The sequence below is a fragment of the Cololabis saira genome, chromosome 19 (assembly GCF_033807715.1).
Source record: "Cololabis saira isolate AMF1-May2022 chromosome 19, fColSai1.1, whole genome shotgun sequence".
Taxonomy (NCBI): Eukaryota; Metazoa; Chordata; class Actinopteri; order Beloniformes; family Belonidae; genus Cololabis; species Cololabis saira.
The window spans coordinates 26,150,368-26,178,332 of NC_084605.1; the positions used below are offsets into that span (position 1 = coordinate 26,150,368).

Below are 27,965 nucleotides of genomic sequence, written 5' to 3' on the forward strand. Positions count from 1 at the left end.
GACTTCTGCTTTATGATGTTTACCCATTAAACTCCTGGGAGGAGCACATTATTCACTGGCTTTTCAAGAGCTTAACACTTGAGTTGGGGAAAATCCCAGAGTGTGTAAACTACTGTAATCTTCCCCGCTAAATCATGAAAGACACAAAATTATACAAAAGTGCTTAATTGCATTAGCTATTCTGTCCATCCTGTGTCTGGTACATCTGTTACAGGAAGACATCATCCGCCCAGCAGATGCATACGTGTCCTTGGCAGCAGGAGTGTGGGCTTGTTTGGGCTGAACATAAAGAAGACGAAGTGAATGCAAAAAAGGCAAAGGATGAACGACCCCAAAACACATTTAAGGATAAAAAACTTTAGTCGGTATTTTCAGCATGGTTTCAAATACAAAATACAAAAGAGAAAACAACTCTACAACAGTTTCTCTTCTAATAAATTAGGCTTGTAGAAATACACAGTTGCATGTAAGTACCGTAAGAGTCGTGTGACTCCACGACGCTGCTGTAAATGTTCGTAGCAGCTCGTAAATATTAAAAGCGTTGCAATGAGAGCATAAATAAGAGCACATTTACAGCACATAAAAGATTTTTTTTAGCATGCCGGGTACCTTCTGCATCCTTCAGATATTGAATTCTTGCTGAAACTTAAAGAAGAAAGTTAAAGGCTTTAAAATAATCTTTCATCAAATAAACTAAAGAAAAAAAGGCTGTATATACATTTTGTTGAATACAAGTGAATAGTGCTGATGTGATTTAATTGATTATTAACGTCTCAACAGCACCCATTGATAAAATATGATTGTACCTCTGTACGTAATTCAAAATAATTTTCTGCATTCATGGAGTTTGCCAAGGCCTGTTTGCCTTTTGCTTTATGGTTTAATGTTGGCGCCTATCAACTTCCCTCTGGTGTTATATTGAAATTCATGCTGTTTTTATTAAGTGTTTTGGACAACTGCCAGAGTTTAATATACCTCTAGTGCTCGAGGTGTGAAATACTAGAATTTTCCAGCTGCAGACAAATAAGCAGGATGTATCAGTGTGGCTTGTGCTTATCGTAATGCAGAAGTACTGATGAGATTTTGTTTAAAAATGTTTGCTAAAGTGACTCCAAAGGCGGAAACTCTAACAAATGTTGTTAGCAAGACTTTTGTATGGTGTTATTGTTGCTAAGGAAACTAAGAAAAGACATATTTTGCACAGTTGAAGCTGTGCACGATGTGGCAGTGACAGTTTTGAAGAACTTTGGTGGCTAGCTACTCAGTTCCAGCCAAAATCTTGGCCGGTCATTTGGTAGAACTTGAGATTGAAGGGTCTGTAGAAGTCTCTGAGCCTGAGCAGAACCTCGGCCGGTATCTGAGGATGGGGTCGGCCCTTCGACTTCCCCAGGCAGCGTGGCCTGCTGCTCCCTTCAGGCTTCTTCAGGCAGGGGAAACCTTTGGTCTGGTTGAAGTAGAAGTGCTTATCAGTCACCACACGCTTGAGCCCTAGAAAGTCTTGGACTCGGCCCATTTCCCCTGCCGGGTCTGACACGAGGCGTTCCCCGCTGACGAAAAGAAAGCGCGAGAGTGGAAAGTAGTGCAGCCAGTTCTCTAGGTGCTTGGCGTAGATGCCGATACGTATGGCGCTCCAAGACGTGTCGATGACTCCTGTAGTGGTATTGCGGAAGGCCAGGCTCTGGAAAGATGGGAGTCCAGGAGATTTGGTCAGAGTCTGAGTGTAATCTGAAATAGCCCTGGTCACAGGGTCTCGCACCACCACGATGAGCTTGGTGTCTCGGCTCATGGAGAGGACACGGCGAGGGGCTTCTTTGGTGATGAAGTAACTTGGAGTCTTCTCCATGGTGATCTGACCCTCCAGGGTACGTGGCATCAAGTTCCTGCATGAAAAGAAAAAAAATAGATAGACTTTTAAGAGCTAAAGCATAATATATATAGTCCAAGACACCAATTGTAAATATGTGTTACTCAGGGAAGGAATATTATATATGTGTACAAATCAATCCTGTTCAACCAAGCAAATTCCTTTGATATTACTCCACTTTTGTCTTGAAAGCATTTTGATTTTATTTTGCAATTAAGAGATAACCATAATAGGACCACAAGGCGGTGTTCACCGCAGGAAAGCCATTTCCTCTCATCTGCTTCTCCTAAACGAGCTCATCACTGCTTTTGTTCCTTGATGCTGGGACAAATAATACCCAAATTACCACCACTTGAAATTGTAGGTACTGTTTGAGCCTTTTTAAATTGTAGACCTACTCAAAACATATTCTTGCTACCATATTCAAATAGTTTTCCAGAAATAAAGATATAAAATGGTTGCTTATTACATATTACCAGTACTGGAGTTGAGGGGGGATGAGGGGGGATGGCATCCCCCCTGAAATAAAAACGGTCAAAATCATCCCCCCTGTAAAACTGCCATCCCCCCTTTCCATCCCTTATGTCATTTCATCAATGCATGTGGTTTTACTGCTATTTCAACATTTATACAGTCATCACCAGAAAAATAACACCAGAAAAATGTGACAATTTTCACCTGTTTCAGGTAAATTTTCACTTGAAATAAGTAGGAAAATCTGCCAGTGGGACAAGATTTATCTTCTTATTACAAGCAAAAACATGTTGTTGCACTGGCAAATTTTTCTACTTATTTCAAGTGAAACTACTTGAAACAGGTGAAAATTGTTGTTTTTCCAGTGATGAGTCTTGTTTTAAGTGTAATGAGATTTCTTTACTAAAATGAGACATTTTAACTAGAAATTAGACAAAAATTCTTGTTAACATTTCAAGTTTTTGCAGTGATCCATTTTACTTATCCTGTGAAGGACAGAGTCATATTGATAAGTTCAGAAAACTGTTTTTATTTTTGTGTTTTGATGTATTAGATGTAAGCCCAGTGGATATTTAAAGCTTACAGAAGGCTGCATTTAACTGCTGCTATGTCATTCCTGCAGTATTTCTGCAGGTGTTTTGGTCAGTGCTATTATTTGTAATATATTATATTATTTGTAATCAGCACAAATTATCTATCCCCATATGATAAAATCCACCATCCCCCATGATTTTTTTTACAACTCGAGTACTGCATATTACTGACTGAAAAGCAAATCTCAACAGGAGTTGGCAGACAATGCTTTGTTAATGAAGGTATCACACCAACGTGTCAGCAGTTTAACTTTTGTCCTTCATAACTCAGTGGCAAGTAAAGGATTTTTAAGCCGAACATAAGATGCCAACAGAGCCAATGCGCTGGTATTGCTTCGATGATGGCTCACAGCTTTGTGCTGCACGCCTGCAGACATGTATCTATCAGTGATGAACTGGAGGCAGTAGATACTCATGACTACTCCATAATCATCTAACCCTGGAACTAATGCAAATTATACTCTTTTTTCCCCCCACAAAAACAAAATACCATTTTTAGTAACATTTGTTTGAAAGTGGCTTAAGAAATATACTACTGCCAATAAAAAAAGTGGGGAGAAATAAAAAGTACCAGCAAGCCTACTTAACCGCTCATAAAATCAAATGAAGACTCTTAACACATGGAAAAATATCAGGTAAATAGAAAGTTACTCTCTTAAGACGTGCCAACCCTTTCCTTAAAAAAAAAAAAAAAAAAGCACAAGGCCTGTAAGAGCCAACACAGCAGATATTTGAAATAATTTTACCTCCACTTAAATAAGATAAGACGCAGTCTAGTAAAAAAGAAAAAAAATGATAAGTACTTTGGGTTTAAAGGGAAGATTAAAATCATGGCATCAATTTGTCTTTTATAAAATGGAGCACTGAAAAGTGCCAATGCAGCAACTTCGAGACTCTCCCTCAGCTAATTTCCATGGTTCCCTTTTCCTCCTCAGCAGACATGTGGTGGTGGTTGGGTTGGAGGTTTTGTAGCTGGTCTGTAAGTGAAGGGTTTATGAAGCTCTCGTATGTGACGATTTAGCTGACTCCATTTTTTTGCGTCTCTGCTCCAATTCACGCTCGGCTCCATGCAAGGCCGGTCCCCTGGCATGAGGCTATGAGGGTAACATCAAACACGCGACTTCTGGTATTTATAAGAAATCTCAGACTGGCATTAGAGGGATTAAGCAAAATAAAATTGGGAAATATGAAGCAAATACCAGAGAGAATAACTTTGGACATAATATGAAGGGCATTATAGTTTTTATGGATCTTAGAGTTTCAAAAAGGAAGCTTTAAATCAAAATCTATTCACTGGATTAGGCCTTGGAAAAAAAATCTAATTAAAATAATTTAAAAGATCCCTATATTAATTCACATAATTTCAAGGTCGATTAATATATACTGAATATACATATATTATAAGCCCCGCATGACGCTGTAACCCCATTAGTCACATGAGACAGTTGATAAACAAGATGAAATGTGGTCACGCCTGAACTCATTTGAATCAATATAGGGGGAGCGTCACCACTGAAGGTGCTGTAAACTTACAATTAAATAGAAAAAAAAAACAAAAAACAAAAGAAACAGATGTCTGGATCCTGAAACCTTTAGGAGAAAGTGAAAAAAACAACACAAAAGCCAAACCATATTTAATTCATGCAACATGGAGGTAAAATCCTGATACCACAAATAACCAAAACCATTTAATGTGACATCGCGCAGTTATACTGTCCTCCAAAACCACCAATCCCAAGTAAACCCCCCCAATAATTGCATTTTCCTCCATTTCAGAGAGCTGCCGTATCTAATGAAAGTGGAACATCGAGAAAATAGAATTCATATTATGTACGTTGAAAAAAACAAAAACTACTGACAATGACTGAAGACTCACGTCTCACGTTTCCCATATGGGGCAGTGCAATAATTACAATAAGGTGTTATCCTAGAAACACTGGCCAGCAGCATCTCTCTCTGCTTTGTAGAACTGTATTTGTCTGTAGGATACACAGTGGAAGTAATTCCTAGCAAATCCTAATTTAATTTAAAGACTAACTTAAGTATATTAAGCAAAGCTTAGCAGATGTACTTTGTTAAGTCACCAAACATTAAAATTCACAAAGGTGTTTTGCCTTTCTGTTGCACAGAGTGCGGTAAATCTCACCCGGTATATTTAATTGAAGAATCCCTTTTTGGATCAAGCTGAATTAAAGCTGAAAGTGAATGAAATCGAACTGGACGTCAGCAGTGATGCCCAGTGGTGTCTTGGGCACCAAAGTGTTTTCAGTCTGGCATATAATTTGCGGTCACTGCATGTTGTTTTTCTTTCTTCCCACCTGTGTTGTCTAAAACGCCCAGGGTGAAACTCAAAAACTCACCCAAGAGCATACCTGAGCTATTAGATTCCAGGAGAGAAAAAGAAAAAAATAAATATAATTTTGGCTGTATTTTCTTTCAATAGTACCATCAAAGCTACCCGTCTCTGAACGCTAATGGTAGTAACAGAGCAAGACGCGTCAGACAACATACGAGTATTTTTCACTTTTCTGAGTGTGTCTGTGGCACGGAAACGATATTTAATTCCATGCAGTCGGGCTAATGGAAGCCACGGTGACTTACTCAAGACTTAAAGGAGCTTCTGTTGACATCATGTTACGTTTCAGACCACAATCTACTCTGTAATCTCAGGCCACACGGCGGTGGAGAAGAGCAGGGAAAGAGAGTAAAAACGTTAACCAGCAGCAAGTCAAGACGGCACGAAATCTTCTCATTTAACTTGAGTCACAACTTAGAAGCGTTGAATCTATCTTTCTTTCACAGAGATGTTCTTTATGTTCATCCGATAGGGGTTGTGTGTGGGGAAAACCTGGTGACCTGATGTTTGTTTTTCATCGCACCTTCACTATTTGCATCTGGAGGAGGACCGCCAACGGATTTGGACATCACACTAATGTGCATTTATCTGTTTGTAAAAATGTGTTGGCGCTCACACACACAGAAATGAAGCTGGAGCCTGTGTGGGTGGCCCAAGGTTTATTAGGGCCTGTGTAAAGGAGTGCAGGCTCACGGGCTACCGTTTACTATATAATATGAGGTGTAAGCTGCTGGCCTCTACAGCAGGCGGAGCAGCTTTGTGTGGAGGTGGTAGACAAACAGATGATTTAAGTTGTATTTTCCATGCCTCCTCTGTAAGCCAAGTTGACGTAATGGCATAGTCTGTCAAACCTGAGTTAGGACCAGAATCTGAATCACACATTTTTGCTATTTAAAAGGTGATTATTCAACATAAATATGAAATTTCTCTGTAAAATAAAAGTAATGACAGATTGGAGCTTAAAAAGATTAAAAAGAGGCCAAACTGCATTCTGAACTCTCCTGCTAATTTGGATGTGCAAGTTTTTATTATTGTGCAACCCTTGACTAATGTATGTTTAGTTGTTTTATTAAAAGATAACTGACACAGTCTTTGAAATATCAAATTTGATGAAAAGTATTTAAGATAAATTCCCTATAGCGAAATCCAATCTAAAGCGACACAAAGGAACTTCTGCAAGCATTAGTTCAGCTGGTTACTTTTACAACACTGTCCAAGATTTACATTTGTTTGGTCACTTTCTCGTTCTTTCTTTTACTTAATTAAGGCCTGAGCACTGACAGTGCGAAGGCCCTATTGTATCTGTAAGAATTTTTCTCGTTTTTCTCATTTAAAATTTTTGAAATTTTTGAAAAATTTGATATTTAATGATTGCATTTCTTCGGCCTTTAATGCGGCCTGAACCGTAACGTATACCCAGGTGTGTTATACATCAAAATGTGCATCTCGATCCTGCGACGATGGGCATTACTTTGCTCAAAAGCGTTACCGTGGCGACGCTAAACGCCAAAAAGCGCGCCCCCCCTTCATCTGATTGGTCCATATTTGATAGTTCCTACTTTCTGCTATAACTTTTGAATGGTTTGACATAAAGAGTCGTGGGTGGTGTCATCGGACTCGGTATTGAGTTCTTGACCTTCATTGAATTAGCCCCACCCCTTCTTCTGATTGGTCGATATTTGATAGATCCTATTTTCTGCTATAACTTTTGAATGGTTTGACATAAAGAGTCATGGGTGGTGTCATCGGACTTAGTTTTGAGTCCTTGACTTTTATTGGTGAAAATTGCACGCGTGAGGGCCCGTTCATCGCTGCTTGCAGCTTTAATTCTCTTAGTAATTGTGTTCATTATAGTTCCTAAAGCTAGTATCATCATCGTCATCTCACTGATGTTTGACCTATTGCCATAAACAGATTCCAGCTGTCACAGGACACAACAAGAATAGGAATCTAAAGTTGATAAAGTTGTTTGTGCATCTTCTTGTTAAATGATTAAAGATAAAAAGAAGCACAAAAAAGTGTCTGTAAAAACATAATTATTCTAACTTTGTGGTAACTCTTTAATATTAATTTAATATTAAATGACAAGATACGAGCTGGTCAAAACTTTAGAACCTCCTCTCTTTATTTCCGTGTCATGAAAATTATTGCTTTGAATGGATAACAGATCCAGAATACAGGCAGGCCAGTTTTATTGTGGAGCCATGTATTTGTAAGATATACAGAGGGAGGTTATGCAAGATATGCCCAGAAAATCATTATTTTTATATATTTTTTTTTATTATAATATATAAATATATATTTATAATATAACAATATAAGTTCTATAGAGAAGATTAAACCAAGATGTAATTTTGTTCATCTCAATTAAGCTTCAATTCACTTCAGACATCAAATCCTAAAAGCGCATGAGCCACAATGAAGTTGTAATTTATAAGAAGAAAAAGGCCAAATGTACACAGTAGGTGCTGTATTTTTCTTAACATTTTTGCAGTTTGACACTGTTCACTGTTTCTGTGTTTTGCGGATCTCTGAGGGGAGTAGTTTAACAAGTCAAGTCAAAATGAGCACCTGCAAATAGGGAGCCTTTCATCACTTTTCCAGTTGGAAGCACATACACTACATCAGGCATCTTTGCATCCGTTTGTGGACAAACTATTGTAGTCCTTTTTGCTCTCTTTTAACACACACACACACGCGCGCGCGCACGCGCGTGCACACGTAAACACAACGCACATGTGAACACAGTAACCAGTTGAACTTATCCGCCACAGGATGGATCCACATCTGGGAGCAATGAAGCTCTTAGTTTGGGGTTGCATGTTGATGTGTGTGTGTGTGTGTGTGTGTGTGTGTGTGTGTGTGTGTGTGTGTATGGCGGGAATGAGGAAAGTGTTTCTGGGTTAGGAAGTTTCCCTCTGCTCCAGGGGTTCGTTGCTCTAAAAGCTGTGATCCGTACTGGCTCTGCTGGGCCCGAAGCCAGACCCCCAGACCCTCTTAATCCCCATCAAGCTGCACTGGGCGGAAATGGAGTCTTCCACCCCAAAGGTCAGCTGCAGATGGTTGCGATTCGAAGGGTGAGACCACCGGGGATCACAGGGATCATGTAATGCAACATGTCATCATGTGCAGATCTCTCTCCCATACAAGTTTTATTTCCTTTCTCTGGCCTTCAGTTTCTCCTTACTTCACTTCTTCTCTTTTCTCACTTTTCCAACTGACTCCCGATTATTTCCTACAACTTCAAAGCCTGTTTCTGCTGGATCCTTCAAAGTTGGAATGTTATGAATGCATTTGACAAGTGTGGAGGAGTTTTGAATAACACTGACATCCTCGGGCCACTACAGAGCGACATATGAAAACACACACTGTTTGACTGTGTGTGTTCAAAGATCTGCAAAAACTGCAGCGTGGAAGTAGAGGTTTGTCATTACTGTCTGCAAATACAGGGCCGAGGAGTTTCTGAGGGCTGATTAGAAGTCAGCAGGGAGTGCAAGCAATTCAATAAAAAGTGGAGGAAAAGTAATTCTTGTCTGTGTGTCTGTTGGAGTCAGGCCATCGCATTTGATGGATGATGTTTCTTGCCAGTATTTATCCTTTTAGTTAATGTGCCCACTGCCATTTTGAAACACTGAAGACATTTCTCTTTTTCTTTTTACATGTATTCAGATTCCTTTTTGTAAGGCTGCCAGAACTAGATTTTAGGACTGGCGTAATTAATTTTAGGTAACTGCATCTGGTGCCTTTCATTTTTTTATATAAACGTAATTTTAGACACTTCCCGAGTAAAGACAAAAAAAAAATCATATAAAGTTGTTTTATAAATGAACATAAAGCTGAAAGTCAAACAGTCTACAGTTAAACGTAATAGTTTTATGAGCTGAATGAATAAAAATAGTCAGTTTGAATTTAAAAAAATATATATCAACACAAATGTAATAAAAGATTGTTGGTATAAACATTATATAGCATATGTAACACCACCCAAACTATGAACTTAACAACTATATACATGAATTGCAATAGTTGGCAAATGCTTAGGCTAACAACCTAGCTCAGTTTGAACTGCTGGCTCACAAGTATGCGCTGAAAGCGTCCTAAGTGCTGCTTTACTTTGAATAGGCTGACGTCAAACGTTGTGGGTTCTTTGCGTCATGGAGGGAGTGGTGCATCTGTCAAAAGTTGGGGAATTTTCCATCTCGACGCGTCACCGCAAGTAGCCTATCAGTCAATCAGGATCCAGCTACACAGCTTCTATTTGCCACTGAAATTGTTCAGGTGGAAGGACCGATTTTAAAAATATGGTTTATGTAGTAACCAGGAAGAAATTTGATTCATTTATGGTATGACGAAGGCACGTCACAAGCACCACCCGTCAAGCGTTGACGCAACGCTGCTGTGTGAGCCCACGGTTAGCAACCAAGGACGACAAGGCTAAGCCGTCACTAAAACATCAAGAAAATTGAAACATACTGTAAACCTTTCCAAGTATAATTGACCCTTTGTCAGCCTTCTGATTGGTCCTTGACTGACCAATCAGAAAAATAATTCTCCTTTGCTACTGTACATCCGGGCAGAATATCCGGTTGGACAAAACAGTCGTCTCTCGTTCACGTCAATGGAAAAAGCGTAGTTTTTACTTGCCTTGTATAAAAATTTAAATCACTGGATTATTTTTTTAATACCTTGTATTAGTAAAAGGAACACTTGGGAGCACACTGCACACAGAGCAGTGAGGGTGCAGCGTATTTTTATCCCCAAACTGGCAGAAATCCGATCCGTAGGCTACTAACAAAGTCGTTTCGGCAGCACACTACAACCCATAGCTGCAAAAGGGTTTATCTATTTATCTTAAAACGGTTAAGTGGTGCTTGGGGAACTTTTAAAAGTGACACCAGCTACCCAGAGAGAATCACAGGAATACATTTCAAAACCAACGGTAAATTACGAAAAATGTCTGCTTTGGATAAATGTGGACGTGCAGACTCGCAGTTCAACCCTTCCATCATCCTACTAAATTAATAAAAAAGATCTTGTTTTTGCTGAAAATCTCCTTTTATAAACTCACTACACGGTACCCAAAGTGTTCCTTTTTATCTAGTTGCTGTTGATTTTCTTTGGTAGGCTACAATAATTAGAAATAAAGTGATGTAAAACCCTGTTTTTACAATGGAAGTGGACGGGAGAGATGACAGTTTTGTCCGACATAGCAACAGGGGCTTGACAAAGGTTCAACTAATTACTTGGAATTTTAAGACCTGCAAATATTCTGTCCTACACTGATAGCATAAATTTTGGTGGCATAAATCTGTAATACATCTGCGGTAAGCTGCTACGCACTGTAAAGGTTACAGTCTGGCAGAGACACCAGAGCAGTGACAAGTGTTTCTACCAAAGGGGTTCTCATCACTGATGTAGGTCGCTAGGAAAGAGCTGAAGAATGTGTCTAGCTGAGAGGAAAAATAGAGGCGTAACGGTTAATAGACACATCTCAAGGCCTGAGAGCTGTGGGTGAGTGAGAAGAGGTCAGTCAGAGTTTCCTGAAACCCGGGCGGCCCAATAAAGACGCAGGAAGATCTGAAGGCTTGCGTGGCTCCAACACAACTTTTAGCTAATGCAGCAGTTGCAAAGGGAAGATAAATGTTTGTTTCTCCTAAAAGTAAAGAAACGCATGAAGCACAAATGCCGTCTCACATGGTTACACTCATGGATACTGGTACAAATACGTCACATCTCATATGAGCAGTTTGTTTTTATGTACACAGGTTTTGAGTTAGCAGTTGGTTAGCTTAGCACATATGGAGAGACAGCTAGTCTGATAGCACAAGTATTAACTCTTCTGCATATAGAGTGGTTTAAATTGGAGAGTGCACTAATCTATCTATCTATCTATCTATCTATCTATCTATCTATCTATCTATCTATCTATCTATCTATCTATCTATCTATCTATCTATCTATCTATCTATATATATATATAGTATATATATATATATATATATATATATATATATATATATATATATGTGTGTGTGTATATAAATATACTGTAGATACCATAGAAGTGATTTGGAACACCTGGGGCCTGTGTTCCCTCCCCCATTTTAACTCCGCTCTCACATTCTAGAATGGACATCACAAAACATTTTCTTCACAAGCCTTTTAGACTTCCTACGAGACACATCACGGTTTTACAATAACTTCAAGAGCCTTACCAAATTAATTTCTAACCATACTTTTAAATCATCTTATTGGAAAAAAAACAACCATAACAATGAGTGGTACGGAAGCATCTTCAACTAAACGTCTGTGGAGCGATGTGGTCGCGTCTGGTGCTCAGAAGCAGCACTGTAAAGGTTTAACCACCAATGGGAAACCCCACTTAGAATACGTCAAAAGACAGGGAACACAAAACAGGAATTATCCTGAGACAAGTCAAATCGCAAACAGGCCTTTGATCCACAAAGGACTAATCGAGGGTTTGTGATGAAGGACTGTATGGCCTTCCAGGCATCTGCCACTTACAAGACCAAGGGAAATTTCAACATCCACGATTCTGCAAGCCTGGGTCCAAGAGGAGAGCTTGAAAATATGAATGCACCAGTAGATGAGCTGGAGATTTTTAAGGAAAAGCTGCAGAAAAAGGATTTCTTTCTCGATCAGGAAAAGCACTTTAAGGATGCAGCAGAGAAAGATTCGCTTGCATATTTGAAAAAAATAAAAGAAGCTGAAACTTGTTTGGAGGCTGAATGCCAGCTCACACTGGTCTATGAAGAAGAGCTCAATCAGTGCAAAGGCATTATTGAGGATCTACTTCAGTCCTCCAAAACGCTTGAAGAAGAGGACGTGAGGTGAAGTCTACACATGCCGAGGCCCATAAGTCAGTCCTTGACGAAATAGAAAAATTAAAGAAGCAACTGGAAGAAGAGACTAGCTCAAGAAACAGTCAAACAAAGTGTAGAGTTCAAGTTTGCAGAGCACACGGAGCAACTGAAGTCTGCCCTGGAAACCTCTAAGATCAGTGCTGAGTCTTCTGCAACAGAGAACATCTCAGAAATAATAAGTGTCTCATGTCAAACTGAAGTTTCTGCTTTTGAAAATGTCTCAGAAGAAAAGGAGCTCTTAAATCTCCCAGCAGAAGTCCACGATGACGTCCCTAAATCAGAGGATTTTTTCTTCCAAGCAGGGACCATGTGGTCGCAGAAAAATTGGTTCAACAAACAGAAACTTCAGAACCAGAGGGGGTCTTTGAGCTGAAACAGACCACTGACATGCAATCGGTTTCCAAACAAGATGGGGTTTCTGAGCAGAAAGCAAAGAAGCGTAGACGCAGAAAGAAGAAAAAGTCAGGAAAATCTGAGGATGCTAATCAAGTCATTGAACACCTTCCTCCACCAGAATATGGTATACCAACACCAGACTAGGGATGGGTGGTATGGACTAAAAAATGTATCACGATCATTTCTGGCATTTATCCCGATAACGATAAAAATGACGATAAAAAAAATACCAATTCAACTCCATCTTTGTAATTCTATCTCACTCTCAGATCCGCCATGTTTGTTACACAAAAACGTCATCAACAGGAATTTATCCTTTTTTCTTTCTTTCTTTCTTTCTTTCTTTCTTTCTTTCTTTCTTTCTTTCTTTCTTTCTTTCTGGCTCATTTCTTTCTTTATTTCTTTCTTTCTTTCTTTCTTTCTTTCTTTCTTTCTTTCTTTCTGGCTCATTTCTTTCTTTCTTTCTTTCTTTCTTTCTTTCTTTCTTTCTTTCTTTCTTTCTTTCTTTCTTTCTTTCTTTCTTTCAGGCTCATTTCTTTCTTTCTTTCTTTCTTTCTTTCTTTCTTTCTTTCTTTCTTTCTTTCTTTCTTCCAGGCTCATTTCTTTCTTTCAGGCTCATTTCTTTCTTTCTTTCTTTCTTTCTTTCTTTCTTTCTTTCTTTCTTTCTTTCTTTCTTTCAGGCTCATTTCTTTCTTTCAGGCTCATTTCTTTCTTTCTTTCTTTCTTTCTTTCTGGCTCATTTCTTTCTTTCTTTCTGGCTCCTTTCTTTCTTTCTTTCTCTCTTTCTGGCTCATTCCTTCCTTCCTTCCTTCCTTCCTTCCTTCCTTCCTTCCTTCCTTCCTTCCTTCCTTCCTTCCTTCCTTCCTTCCTTCCTTCCTTCCTTCCTTCACGTACGTAACACAGAACCATAAATTCGACTTTACACAAAAACGTCATCAACAGGAATTTATCATTTTTACCGTGAGATGACAAATTCTTACCGTGGGGAAGAATTTTTTTTTGACGGTTTATCGTGAAGGGTAAAATATCGCCCATTCCTACACCAGACTTGATAGTTTCACAAGAGTTGGCAACAAAAGTAGGAGTTTCAGAACCAGAGGGGGTCTCTGAGCTGGTGGGGGTCAATGAAAAGGAATTGGTCTCGAAACCAGAAGACATCTCTCAACAACAAACAGAGAAAGCGTCACCAATGGAGCCTGGACCCGAGAAGTGTAAGATGTTAGAGCTCACTGAAAAAAGTAACCAGTCTGAAGTCGGTGATAACTTGGCTGCAAAAGTGGGAGACCCTGAACCAGAAGAGTTAACCAAACCGGTACCAACCAGTGAAACAGCATTGGTCTCTGAACAGGATGGGGTTGCTGAACAAAAAGCAAAGAAACAGAGACGTAGAAGGAAGAACGGGTCAGTATTTACCGGGAATATGAAACAATTTGAAATAATTGAAGAACTCCCTGAACCACAGGATACTGTTGTAAAAAGGGACTCTGATTCAGATTCAAACTCCCCAATGGTATATAATCCTTCTCTGTGGAGACGATTTAAGAAATTCCTCACCCCGGCATGTCTACGCCAGTATAAGCACAAGAAGACAGTCCAAGATCCAGAGTGAGTGCAAGAACAAATGGCTGTCACAAAGTAAACAACAATAACAAGATGAAGAGCATCACAGAGGTTTATATTCATGTTCAGTAAAAGTGACAGATTTGGGGTTTTCTCCGGGTGCTCCGGTTTCCTCCCATTATTAAATTCAAGGAATCTGTCTATTCTAAATGAACAACGAATAAAAGGAATTAAAATCTACATGTTTTTGTACAGCTGTGACTCTGAAAACAACTTGTTATTTCATACTGTACTTATTCCACATTTTACTGTTAAATGTACAGTGGAAGAGAGGTTTTAGAAAAAACTTTTAAGTGTTTTGGAATCCTGGTACTGAAAAATGAAAACACACTTTAATTAATAATATATTCATGATTTTACATGTTGATTTGAATAAATGTTGCAGTGTTTTCTCAAATTTGAATAATAACAAATGAAAATGAATTCACAAATGTACGTGTTGTATGGATATTATGAATAAAATCAGGAGCAAAGCAAAGGTTAATAGCTCATTTTGTCAGAACATATAGCCTATGTTGAATTTAACTTAATCTGTAATACTTTCCAGTAGAAAAACTTCTTCCACTTTGCAATGTTGATACTTTTGAAATCGTCTTGGTAAGGAGGACCCTTAATAATAATATGTTATTGATGTTATTTTGTGCCTTAATTCTGGCAAACATGTCATAAGGTGCACAATATTGGGTGGTTTATTTTTTATATAAGTTCGGTCACCCGGGAGGAGCTCGGAGTCGAGCCGCTGCTCTTCCACATTGAGAGGAGTCAGCTGAGGTGGCTTGGGCATCTGTACCGGATCCTCCTGGACGCCTCCCTAGGGAGGTGTTCCAGGCATGTCCCACCGGGAGGAGACCCCGGGGAAGACCCAGGACACGCTGGAGAGACTATGTCTCTCGGCTGGCCTGGGAACGCCTCGGACTCCCCCCGGAAGAGCTGGAGGAAGTGTCTGGGGTGAGGGAAGTCTGGGCATCCCTGTTGAGGCTGCTGCCCCCGCGACCCGGTAACGGATAAAGCGGGAGAAGATGAGTGAGAGTGAGTATTTTTTATATACCTTCTTCTTTTGTATCCATGCCTTTTTATTTTATTTTATTATTATGATGTGTTTGTTGTGTGTATGCGGGGGAGTGGGGTTTTGTCTGGGGTTTGGGCCCTGTTTTTACTTTTTAAATTATATAATTTTCAAACATGCAAAGTACTTTGTGCTACATTTATGTATGAAAAGTGCTTTAAAAATAAAGTTTGATTGATTGATTGATTGAAGTAGTTATTTCAGCTTTTAAGGAATAACAGTGTATAATGTTCTGCTGTCTGAGGGGTCCAAGATCACGGGGATCCAGCTTAGGTTTGTGACATTAAGCTTTATATTGTAAATTCCTCCAGATTCCCTCTATGAAAATACGTATCGTACAAGGGGGAAAAAAAGTTTATTCCTTCCAAAATGTTCTTTAAAAAACATTGTAAAACTTGTAAAACATTTGTTGATGAGCTGTAGATTTAGGGTTGTATTAATATGATTTTTTCAATCAAAAAGCTTAAAATAAATACATGCATGCATTTGCTGCACAATTGTTCTTTGCTATGACTTTTCTTACCAGAATGGACTTAAACTTCTTTTCTTTTTTTATAATAGCTTTTCAATAACACAACAAATGAGCAGTAAGCACCAAAGATGACCACCAAATTAAAAAGAAATTAGTAGATACCAAAACCTTATAAATTACCCCTTATTAGCATTAAGAAGAATGAATGAGCAACAGCAAGAAAGGATGTAGTGATTATATCAATCAGATAACATAACAGTCTGTAATGGCAGATCACGGAAATAAGGCCTCTGCAGTAAATGTGGGTCTGAATGTATGTGTCCATATGAATGAGTGGAAGTCAATGTGCATGTGCTGGTCACTACCGCTGATTGCACCCAACCCTCCTGAGTTATCAAATGGGAAAATCTACAGTTGTGTTCCTGCCAGGTCCACAGTGGCCTACTTGTGAGGCTTTATCTCCGGGCAGCCGCCGAGGCCTCAGGAGCCACGCCCTGCCTTCATCCGATCTCCTGAACACAGGATGGAGGAAAGGACAGACAGATTGACTGGGTGGAGAGACGTACAGATTACAGGGGGACGCTTCCTGCCTCCTGCAGCCTCGGTGATGTCATGATATCCTCGCCGTGGTTACATAACTGGAAGGTGTAGGACCCACATGTGGAGCGGCCACACCTCAGCAACACTGTGGCAGACTCAGTTTGCCCTTCTGGTCATTTCCTGAGCAACAAGAGCACTCATCACCGTCCAGTCCTGAAAAACCGCTTCCGAGCAGTTTCAGCCTTCCTCTTTGTGGTTTTTCAGCTCATTATTAGCAGCGTCTTAGGCTGAAAGAAGCTGAAACTCCTTCTGGTGGAGACCCAGCCTTTAAAATTGGAAACAGTTCATTCTGTCTGCTGCTAGTGCCATCTATCAGGGTGGACTCCGCTGGTCTTGGCGAAGTTAACACACACGTCAACAACACCACACACACACACACACACACACACACACACACACACACACACACACACACACACACACACACACACACACACACACACACACACACACACACACACACACACACACACACACACACACACACACACACACACACACACACACACACCTACACAGTCCAGTTTGGATGGACATGAAGCAAGAGCTGGTGCTGGTTTCCAGATTTCCACCCATCGCCATGCCTTGTCTGATGTTTTGCTTGTCCTCAAATTGAGCTGTAAGTCTGTGTGCCAGACTTTTTGGCACAATTAACCCAATTTCCTCTCAAATTCAGCGCAGGCATCAATAACGGTAAGCCGGTAATTTTAAGTTGGTTAAGTCATATTGATAGGAGTTTTCTTGGAAAGTTATACAACACTTGGTCTGTTATAGAAAGGACTTGTTTCTTTTTGGGAAACTCAGGGGGACTGCAGGTTCCCACTAAATGGAAGAGATATTTTCCCCTTCCTCTTTCTTTATTTTCCTTGTCCACATTCACAAAATACAAAATGACTAATGACACAGAGTAAAACAAAAGACTGGGTGGAAATCAAGGCAAATGAGAGGGAGAAAAGAAGGTATAGGAAGTAGAAATATGATTATTACATTGTCATTCACTCGACATGGCAGTCCATTAGTCATAAATCGAAGGTTTTTTCACCTCAAATATGAATTCACCAAGGGATTGAAAATAAAAAAATAAAAACTGCAGTTCTTTGAATGTCCACTTAAGGAAGGGTTCAAACTCTCCATTGACCTCAATGTTAAAATTCTCAACTCTGCAGCTGAAATAAACGTTTTTACAGCCCGATTCAAAAAACAGCATGGTTATGACTTGACTTCTCACCTGTTAATGCAAACCTAACAGACCTCTCTGTTTGGGTCTGACCTGGAAGGGTTTGGGAGTGAAGCAGAGCTCTTTGCTTCCATCTGAAGGCTGCTGCTTCGGATGACATCGGGTGTCTTTAACTCATTGCCTTCTGCGTGCTCAAGTCAAGCAACTTTCACCTGAGATCCATTCAGGACCCTTCTAATTTGAATAACTGGACCACTTGCCAGCAACATCTGAAACAAGTTGTGCCAGAGCTGAAACAAGAATTTAGCAGATGTCATTTGGGACCCTCATCATTCTTAGGTTCGCAGGCTCGCTCGGCCCGCAGGTCACGTCGATTGGACTATACCAACAAGCGTCAGGCTGAGTGGCGGTGGGTCGCAGTGGAGATTCGCTAGTCCTTGTTTCAGCTCAGGCAGAACTTATTTCGGATGTTTCACTGGCAACCTTTGGCAGATTTAATCTGAATAAATACTGTAAGCATGCACTGCACATTAATTATCATCATATGTAATCAAAAGTGGAATGTTTTAATAAAGATAATTTTGTCTCTGGTTTACAATTTTTCTGAAAAAAAGAACTAGCAAAGTAAAAGTGGAACGTAACGAAAAGTAGCTAACTTGCAGAAACTGAAATGAGGTGGATGTGTTCCAGGTGGTTTCCAAGCATTGCCAGTTAAACCCATTTACAACATAGCACCAACTTTAAAAGCAATGTTCAGAAAACCTATGGGTGAAGTCTCATGGGTTTTGTCCAGTGCTTTTTAATACAGTCCATGGTTTTAAAGCCCTGAAGAATTCAATCCGTTGAACGACACCAGATTTATCGTCCTGTAGCTGTGAATGAAATGTGGTGAGTTTTTTGTTTTTTTTCCCTTTCCCTGCTCGTTGTTCACTTCTCATCAGTCATCTTACTCTTATTTCTTACTGCATGAAGCCAGGCATGCTGGGAGGGGAAAGGTCGAGCAGTGACGAGCTGTCAAAAAACTGATGACCGAGTAGCATCAGGCCTTCAGTTTTGGCCACCTGAAAATCCATACCCATTCCACAACGATTGATCAAGTCATTTCTGATTATGTCCTAGCAGTTTTTCCATCTTAATTTATATGTTACATTCGTTCTGACAAAGATCCCTTTCCATCCAAATGCCAGTTCATGTCAGCCTACATATATTAGTTCTGACAGATGTGTTGGGTAGCATTGCTCATGTTTATGGATGCAGCCCACTTCATTTATACTCTCAAAGCACCGAATCTTGTTCTCTGCACAAAGCCCTCTTTCTTTCAGCAACATCTATACATTTCCTACTTTCCCAAATTCCTCAGTGAAAGCTACCTTTTAGCCCAAATCCTTTGTCAGCCTGAAAAACACTCACCGCAACATGCAGCTTCCAGGAATGTGAACGGAGAGGAATTCAACTGGAGAATCCCCACTGATTGGAAGATGCAGGAAATAAAAAACCTGGAAATTCCTGTCAAGGTAGCAAATCCAGCACTGATTTGAATCACACAACATGCTTCCTCGTTGAGACAATGAGAAAAAAGAAAGAATCGATAAGGAAAAAGACTTAGGGGGGTAAAGGGGCTCTTGGAAGCAGGAATGCATCCAGTGGGTTTATTACACAGTTTGCATGACCTGAACAAGCCAATAAATCCTGTTCTACAACAGTCAAACTGTGGGGCATAAATGTCAGCTGTGGATGGGAGTAACAGCTCCTTGTCAACAAGATTAAATATTCAGAAGTTAATTCATTCCTGCAACAACCGCATGATAAAGGCAGAGAAGAGGAGATCAATAGAAAGAACCTATTTCGCAATATCAATATCAAGAAATGACATTTATATCTGTGGGAGCTTTGCAGTGTCAAGAAAAGGAAGAGAGATCCTGAGAAAACTGAAAGCACGGATGGCTGAAGCACTGTGAATGAATCTGGGCTCACGCACAAGCTCACACACACTCGCTCGCACACCACGGCTGTCTGAACCCTCATTCTTCACCACAAACCACAGAATCGTTTCCAGTAGATGGCAGAGCCAAGGCTTTTCCACATATAAGCATTTTTTCTCAGACAATTTGCCAAATGCTTCCTTTAAGGATGTCCATGTGTTTTACTTGGTTACCAGCTGAAGACGGAGGCCAGGGCTCCTTCCCCGCGCTCAAAGACACAAACAGCACTTTGAAATGAAGAGCTCTGTCAGAGGATGAATGTTTAGGTGATAGTTTCCAGCCCACTTGCAGATGATTTTACTGGCCTCACATGTTACGGATCAGTTTAAAATGGATAGATTTAAAATTACTGGGTACTTAGTGTATAATTATGCTACATTAATAACATATATTTTAGAAGAAAAAATTATATTTGGAAGTACTTTATAGGTAAATAAGGTGAAATCTGAGAAAGACAGGACAAGAGAGTCAAATGTGTGATTCATTCAATCAACAAAACATTAAACGGAGAGGCATAAAAAAATGGGAATAAAAAAAAAAATGGGATCAGTATTCCTAAACTAAATATGTAGATTTTTTTCTTCTCTGAATTATGATCCAGTGCTGATGTGTAATAACAAGAGAGATTAAAACAAGAAATAAACTGGCAAGGATAGCTTAAACACAACGGTTTATAATGATTTACCTGACTTTTATCTTATATTTCATCATTTATCCATCATTAATGTAAGTTCATTATTTCAAACATTATCCACTGCTTTTAGATCAGTATGGCAGCCGTTATTAATATGTAGCATGTCACTGTAAATTATGCTGTGGGATAACTGGAAGCTGCTCACGTAACAGTTGCTGAATAGTTTCTGCTTTGGTGGACCCACTGCATTATGGGATACAGATGTGAGGAAGACTGGTCAGTTTACTGTATATAGCCACTACATAGGAATACCAATAGTATGCGGTCTTAAAACTTGCCATGCTGTAGTCATTTTCACAGGCTAACACAGGCTGTTTATCAATGTGCGTACCTGTGTTCTTGCTTTCTTGTGAAACGTCATCATTTGCGGCTAAAGTACTGTGTTTATATCTATGCTGAAGTACCGTTCCAACGTCAAGAACGGATCTGAGCAAGAACAGAGAAAATACCTGGATGTGGAGTTCATGCTCTGCCCATTTTATTGAGGATGCATCCAGTGGAAGCTTGTGTAGACTTGAGAAGGCAAAGAATCCCAGAAGATGTGGTGTCATCAAGAACACAATAAACTACTGTTCCAATGGCAGAAAGAGAGGAATGCGTTCTCGCATCCTACTGTATGTTCTCCCCACTCATACTTGTCAAGTATGAACGTCTCAAGAACGTAAGACAAACGGACACAATTTCATACATGGAAAGTTTAGAACGTCATTGTTGTTGCTTATACTTGTTGGTTCTTGTTTGTTTTGCTCTGTAAATACACCACCAGACACTAGGTGGCAGCGCAGGTTCTTTTCTGCAGTGCTATTGCAGGGGCAGCCTTTTTTTTCCCTTTAGCTCAGATAAAACAATGCAGCAAATAAAGTTTTATTTTATATTAGTTGCAGCAATTATCTTTCTATCTTTCTACCTGACTTGAAAATAACCAAGGAGAAGTAATCAAGTCAAGTTAACTTTATTTATTTAGGACATTTAAAACCAAAGTGCTTCACCAAGATAAAACACAATACATTATACATAATATAACAGTATAAAATGGGGATTAAATCTATTAATAACATCCTTACATTAAAATGTTAAAAATGATAAAAAAAATAATGAAACTTTAAAATGATAAAAATAGTAAAACCAATGGAACTGTTTGGATAAAACATAAAATGTGCGAAAAGTCAACGAGAATACTTACTGAAGGTACATGTAAAAAAAAAAAATAGTGGACAAATCACATCTATTATAGTCAACATTGACCCCACGTGTAGTAATGTTTCCAGAGAAGTTAATATCGAACAGAGAGAGACAAAATAAAACTTGTACAAAAGATAACAGGCCAATTGGATTCCTACTAGCTTAGCCTAAGTTGAGAGTTCAACTCCTATGTGACTCTTAAAGGAGACCTATTATGGCATTTAATGTATATTTTAAACAGGCCTTGAATGTCTTAAAAACAATCTAAAGCTTGTTTTTTCTACATAAATCATAAATCCAGCCTGTGGGCCCTGTCACTAGTTTTACCGCTCCTAACCTCTTTTTCTGTGCCTCATTTTTAGGGAAGGGGGGGGGTATGATAATGAGACTCTGTGCTGATTGGCTCCCTGAATGACGTGTAGCAGGGGAGGAGCATAAACCTCGCTCCGCCAGAGCAGCCCGAGCCTGTAAATTATCACAACACTGAATTTTCACAAATGGAAACTTTATTGTTAAAAAAATAAAATATGAGTTGTATATAAATAACATTTATGCACTATTTAAGCCGGATCTACCCGGCGGATGCTGAACGCTGGCCCCGGAGCCACGCCGGGCGCAGCGCTGCTGGTGCAGCGCGCATCACCGCGGCTTTAACGGGGGAATCTGAACGGTTCCGACCGGCCGGGACCGCAGGAACCGGCCTGGACTGGTAGCAGGGACTCCCGGGGACCGACCAGCGGAATTTCAGCCGGATCTGCCCGGCGGATGCTGCGCGACGGGCGCTGCAACCCCGCGGTGGGCGCACAGATCGGCTCCGGAGCGCATCCGCGGCGCATCGCCTGTTACCGGTGATCAAACCGACAGATTTGCCTGAAAATCTCGGAGGGTGAAGCTGGTCCAGCCAGCGACAGACCCCCGAGGACCCAGCTCCCAAACCACCCGGGAACCTGGATGATTTAACCCGGATCCGCTCCGCCGCGGCGCCGCGTCCGACTGGCTCAATGAAAGCACCGCTCCAGCCGGCGGAGAGAGCTGGTTGTGGGCGTGGTTTCAGCAGCGGAGGCTGAACCTATGGAAATCTGCTCCTGTCGTTACGTAACGACAGGAGCAGATTCTAATCGGCTCAAAAAAAACCACGTGACACTGGGGGACTCTGTCCGGCGGGGGTCAGAGAGCTTGCAGAAATTCATGGTATTTTGTCTCCCCTGTGCTGGCAGGGTGAGGGGAGACCACTTTATATATGTTAAAACAAGAAAAAACGTGTTTTTCATAATAGGTCCCCTTTAAACTACACAGCACTGTTGTTGGCCCTGCAGTATGAGTTGCAGCCAAGGGTAAGTTTGATCTCAAATGACCTGTCATTAAGTCCCGCCCCCTTAATTACTGCTAACTCAGCTAATCTATTGACATTGTTTACAGTTTTACAATGCCCTTTGCCCGTCATCAAGGAGCATTCAAATAGGACTTAAATGTGCCATAGAGGAATACATAGAAAATCTAAAAACACGTCAACTAACTAAGATAATTGTAGCTTGAGTTCGCTAACTTAACTGAGGTAATGGCTGTGTTGCTACATGGCATTTATAAATAGCATTTATAAATCTTTAGATGACATTAATTCACATTAAATACTGTGAATTGTTGCTTTGATATACCTCAGAAAAATGTAGGCAGCCTTGTTAATCTTTTGATGTTAAATTAGCAGCTTAATACGAAGCAGACATTTAGATCTGTTTTGTTTGGATTTAGGAATAAGGACATCAAATAAGATCATCTCCATTGCCCATCTTCTCGGGGTGGAATTAGTCTGTATAAAAAATACCCCAGATATATTATTTACATTTTTTGGTGGGCAGACGAGAGTACAGGATCTTACCCTGTTTTTTCTATGGAGCTGAAATGTACAGATGTCCAAGCTCCGGTCCCTATGGAACTGATACTCTATAGCATTGACTTATCTGTGTTTGAGAGGTGTGTCTTCCCAATATGTAATTTGTTGTGTCTACAAACAAGAAAAAAAATCCCTTTAACCTCTAAAGGTCACTTGAGTTTTTGAATAAAATCTGATATTTTCTAACACAAGTCTAAATAATTTCTTTAAAACAATGATATATTTATCTAACCCTGCATTCTGTTGATATTTGTTTACCCTCATTTAGACCAATGCAAGTTACTGCCTCTAAATTGAAGTTTACCAAAAAAATTTATACGTACGTATACTGCATCATTTATTTGTCAGGAATAAGCTCCAGCAGATCCCTGTGACCCTGAATTTGAATGAGTGGGTACAGAAAACAGTTGACTTCCTACAGACTTATTCCAGTTGTTAAGGAGGACTGTGCAACACATGCACACTACATGTCACGTGTATGCCAGTGAAAAAAAAAAAAAATCTTCCTATCTATGTATTAATGCGATGAGGGAGGAGTTTATAATTTGCCACCTTGTCATCACTCAATTTAAAGAGCACCACACAGCTGAGGTCTCCATGTCCTTCTGTTTAACACCTACAATGAACTGAAACGTTGCTGAAGGTGACGTTAACTGCTGCCAATAAACAGCTTTAGACTCTCAAGCAACATCATTAACTGGAAATATTAGAATGATGTCACTTACAGTCCGTACACATGAATACTCATGGGAGAGAATCAGAGTAAAGAACCGTTTTTAATGTGCCTCAAATGTTTTTCTGTTCCATGCAAAAAAAATAAAATCGGTTGTTTGTATGTGAGTGGGTTAAACAAGCTCACTCACACACAGAGAACCACTAAGAGATCACTGAAGCACGTTTAAATGTTACGAGGTGAGCAAGTGTCCGGGTGGGGGTGCTGACCAACGCCTCATAAGACCTTGTTTAACTGCAAGCGGGGACCTAATCTGTCTCAGCCTCGCCGTTTGTCCCTGAGCTGTCCGTGTTAATGTCTGACCTGTCATTACACCAGTCCAATTCACGCTGTGTTGACATGAGCTGTCAGCAGACCAGGGCAGAGCAAAAACACACGTTTCATTACCTCCAAATGAGAAGAGAAGACATGTGGAAAAAAGAGGAGCATTTTTATGCCATGTTTGTGTTAAAAAAAGAACAAAGTAAGGTCAGGATCTTATTGAGAGTAAGCCGTAAAAAAGGAGCATGGAAAGGTCACTGGTCCTGTCACCTTTAGTTATATTCAATGGATCATTCAAATTGGTTATTACAAGAAATATGAACTGAATGGACCGGCTCCAATAATACTGTACATAAATGATCACAAGAATCAGTTTAAACTGTTCTTTTACTGATTATTCTTGTCTTGCACATTCTGAGTTGTGAGACAAAGCAGCATAAAGAACATGAGCCAAAATCTCCTCCCGAACCACATAAGTAATCAGATCACAACTTTCACAGGAAATCGTGAGCATTCTCCACATTTGGGCAGAGAGCATAGACTGTATGCAAATAAGTGAGATTCAAAGAAATAAATAAGATCATGCATTTTAAAGATATAACTTAACTTTTACATCAGAATAAAACATAGTCAGGTGTTTGCATCTTTCACTTTATCTCATTTTAGCATGTGTTTAATAATAAGAGAACCTTTTCAGTGAGTTTTACAAAAAATAAAACACATCTGACTTTTGGATGTCAGTACATCACAGAAGACAGTTGTATCAGAGCTCTTACAGGATATGGACCACTGATATGATAAAGCAGTGAATAAAAGGATGTGACCGCCAATCAATGTCTAGATAAAGTCTCTGCATTAAGTAATGATATTGTCCTTGTTAATGACAATTGCTACAGGTACTTGAAATATTCTCATTAATTCCCTTCACACAGTTAAGTGCAAGTTGGTTTAAATTTTAATTTGACAACTACTTTACGGGTTGTACATGTACTTTAATACCATATCCATGCTATTTCAAGATTTTTACATTTAGTCAATAGCTTTTACATTCAAACTTTAATGAAAGGTCGATGTTAACTTGACATTACTGCCACACATGCACCAGTCATTGTAGCATGCATACTGCAGAACCCCATCCTCTTCATCTCCCTAAACCATGTTCAATTATGAGAAAACAACACTTGTGCAGGCATGCTTCTATTTCTGTTGTCATTCAGTGTCATTACACCCTAGTTCTGCTGTGAATTGATCGCTAGGCTCTACTGGTCTCGCCCCTATATGTATTCTTTTACACTTTTCCTCCACAACTTCACATTATGCTGTTTTTTTCCAGTATCCATTCCCTTTTTCTCCTCATCATCAGACATGATATTATTACATCCACCCAGTTTTAATTGTAATCTCTTTCTCTTTCAACACAAAAAGCAAAGAACATACACTATTTGTGACTGGAGGCATATCTCTATCAACCTCAGCCACCTGGTTATATAAGGTCATCCACACCTTCATCTTCTGCAATAACCCGTCCTCCCTCCAGGCTGGCGACAAAGACCCTCGGGAGACCAACATGGATACTTAGGGAAGTGGTGTGTCAGCTCAATAAACAGCATTTTATTGGCATGGGACTGAAAACACTGTCACCATAAGAAGTTATCAACAAAGCATCTTATTGCTACCGAGAGATATTAATGAACAGAGGAGACCGGAGGAGAAGACTGGTGGCCACGTCAGTATGGGCAGGATGGCATCTTCCACACAAGAACAGCCCTAATGTGATATCGTAAAAGGAATTTGCTTTGAAATTGTGAGCTCACTGTTGTTCCACGATTTAGTATACTGGGAACCAGAAAATACTTGTCTAAGACTGAATAGGCTCAAAGTTAGTCCTCAAGGTACTATTAAACCCGAACCCTTACTTCAAATTTGGCCCCAATGTTTAATGAGGAAAAAGTAAAATGAAAAAAAAAATTATATTATATATATATATATTTATATTTCAAAAGTGTCCACGTGGTGATTTAATATACTCATAGAGCTTCAATGATTAATACTTAAATTAATTTGGGTGATTTTCCAGTTTGAGTTCAAGCAGATTGTAAAAAAGTTCCCAATTAGGTGATTATTATCCACAGCAGCTTCTCATTCGCAATGTCACACAAAATGTCCACAACAAAACAAATTTACAATTTAGCACAAAACTGTAAAATACTGTATTGGATGACATATTAATTATTGACAACGCCCATACGACACTGTTGTCTCTTATTGTAATACTTCAGTGCCCAATCCTTCCAATAGTAAGACGCCTAAACTTGAATTGAATATAATATACGTTATTCACTCCCAAGTACTGAATATTTAATACAATAAATGTGCATGAATAAGATAATTAAAAGTTTGAAGTGAAACATTACCCTCAACTTCTGAAACATTTGAAATTTTGACCCTTAGGGTATATTTTCTAATTATTCGTCTCACTTAGCTGTTTATTGGAAATATTATTCGATAAAAAGTACAAAATAAAAATAAAAAAAGGATAAAAAAAACAGTTTTACCTGTACCATTGCAGTCCCTTCTCATAGAAGCGGTCAAAGAAGTGCGGCTCCGCGCCCACGGCTCTCACGTCCGGATGGATGCGCAGGAACTCCAGCAGAGCCCTGGTGCCACCTTTCTTCACCCCGATGATGATGGCCTGGGGGAACTTTTTGCTCCCAAAATTATTAGCAATAGAAATATTATTGAATGGCTCATCGCCGCCGGAAAGCTCCGACAGCTGTTCCCGGACGACGGAGAGCGGGGACGCGTTATTATTCTCGAGGAGCTGCTCGCCGTCGTGCCCATCACGTAAAGAAAACTGGTTCTGAAGATCGCTTTGATGGTCATACACAGGTCTGGGCAGGGAGTCACAATATCCGTTGAGGCAGTAAAAGAGGTATGTGAAGATAATGATCATGGTAAAGAAGACGGACAGTTTGGACTGCGCCTTCAGGTGTCCAAAGTTGAACGCAGCTCTCCATTTACTACATCCCATGGGTCGCAATCATGAGCACGAGGACACAAAGCGCAAAACATGGCATATTCACTGAGCTCATTCTACAGTCTTAAGAGTTCATAAACAGAGGCACCGTGCGCACTTTGTGCCACAAGAGCAAGTGGCGCAAAACTTGCCCAGAGCGCGTAAAAAAGCTCCACATGTCCCCTGGTTTAGGTCGCTTTCAGCTCGTCCCAGCATGAAGGCTGCATGTGGATGAGTTGAGTCCCGGGTTTGTGCCAGCCAGGCCGGGGATGCGTGTCGCGCTGCGCTCCGTCTGTGCGCTCCGGCTTCTCCCTGGCAGCTTCTCTATAGGAAACCCTCAACACCCCCTTTACTTCCAGTCCGACTGCCAGACCCACGCCCTGTTCATCAAACACACGCCCCTTCCACCTCCAGCTCGTGCCACACTAAAATAACAGAAAACAAATGAATATATAAACAGGAGCAGCGCGCCCTCTTTGCGTTGGCATGCATGGGAAAACCCCTCACGTCACATGATTGCCTGAGCAATTATCTAGAAGTCTTTCTGTTTAATTGTATTTAACGCAGGGAACAGAAGACCAGTGGCGTCAATTCAGTGGAAGCTAAGGTATGGCAAGGTTACGAGTCACAGAACTTAACTAGAGTATCAATCAACACATCCAGCAAATACTCATCACAGAAGTCTGCTATGTAGCTTATCTGTG

General features: G+C 40.0%; 1 protein-coding gene across 1 annotated transcript; it reads right to left on the reverse strand.

The window, feature by feature from the left end:
- Window positions 1-365: 365 nt before the first annotated feature.
- si:dkey-121b10.7 (heparan sulfate glucosamine 3-O-sulfotransferase 6) lies at window positions 366-27,594 on the reverse strand. Its single transcript, XM_061708593.1, has 2 exons — window positions 26,801-27,594; window positions 366-1,880 (listed from the first exon to the last, which is right to left on the reverse strand). The coding sequence occupies exons 1-2, from the start codon at window positions 27,274-27,276 to the stop codon at window positions 1,262-1,264; spliced, it is 1,095 nt and encodes a 364-aa protein (XP_061564577.1). The 5' UTR covers window positions 27,277-27,594; the 3' UTR covers window positions 366-1,261.
- Window positions 27,595-27,965: the final 371 nt, after the last annotated feature.

Excerpts from the sequence above, each read along its gene's own strand:
- si:dkey-121b10.7 (XM_061708593.1), bottom strand. The coding sequence starts at position 27,276 with ATGGGATGTAGTAAATGGAGAGCTGCGTTCAACTTTGGACACCTGAAG. Across the intron at positions 1,881-26,800 it reads AAGGGACTGCAATGGTACAG|GAACTTGATGCCACGTACCC; the intron begins GTAAAACTGTTT and ends CTTTTCATGCAG.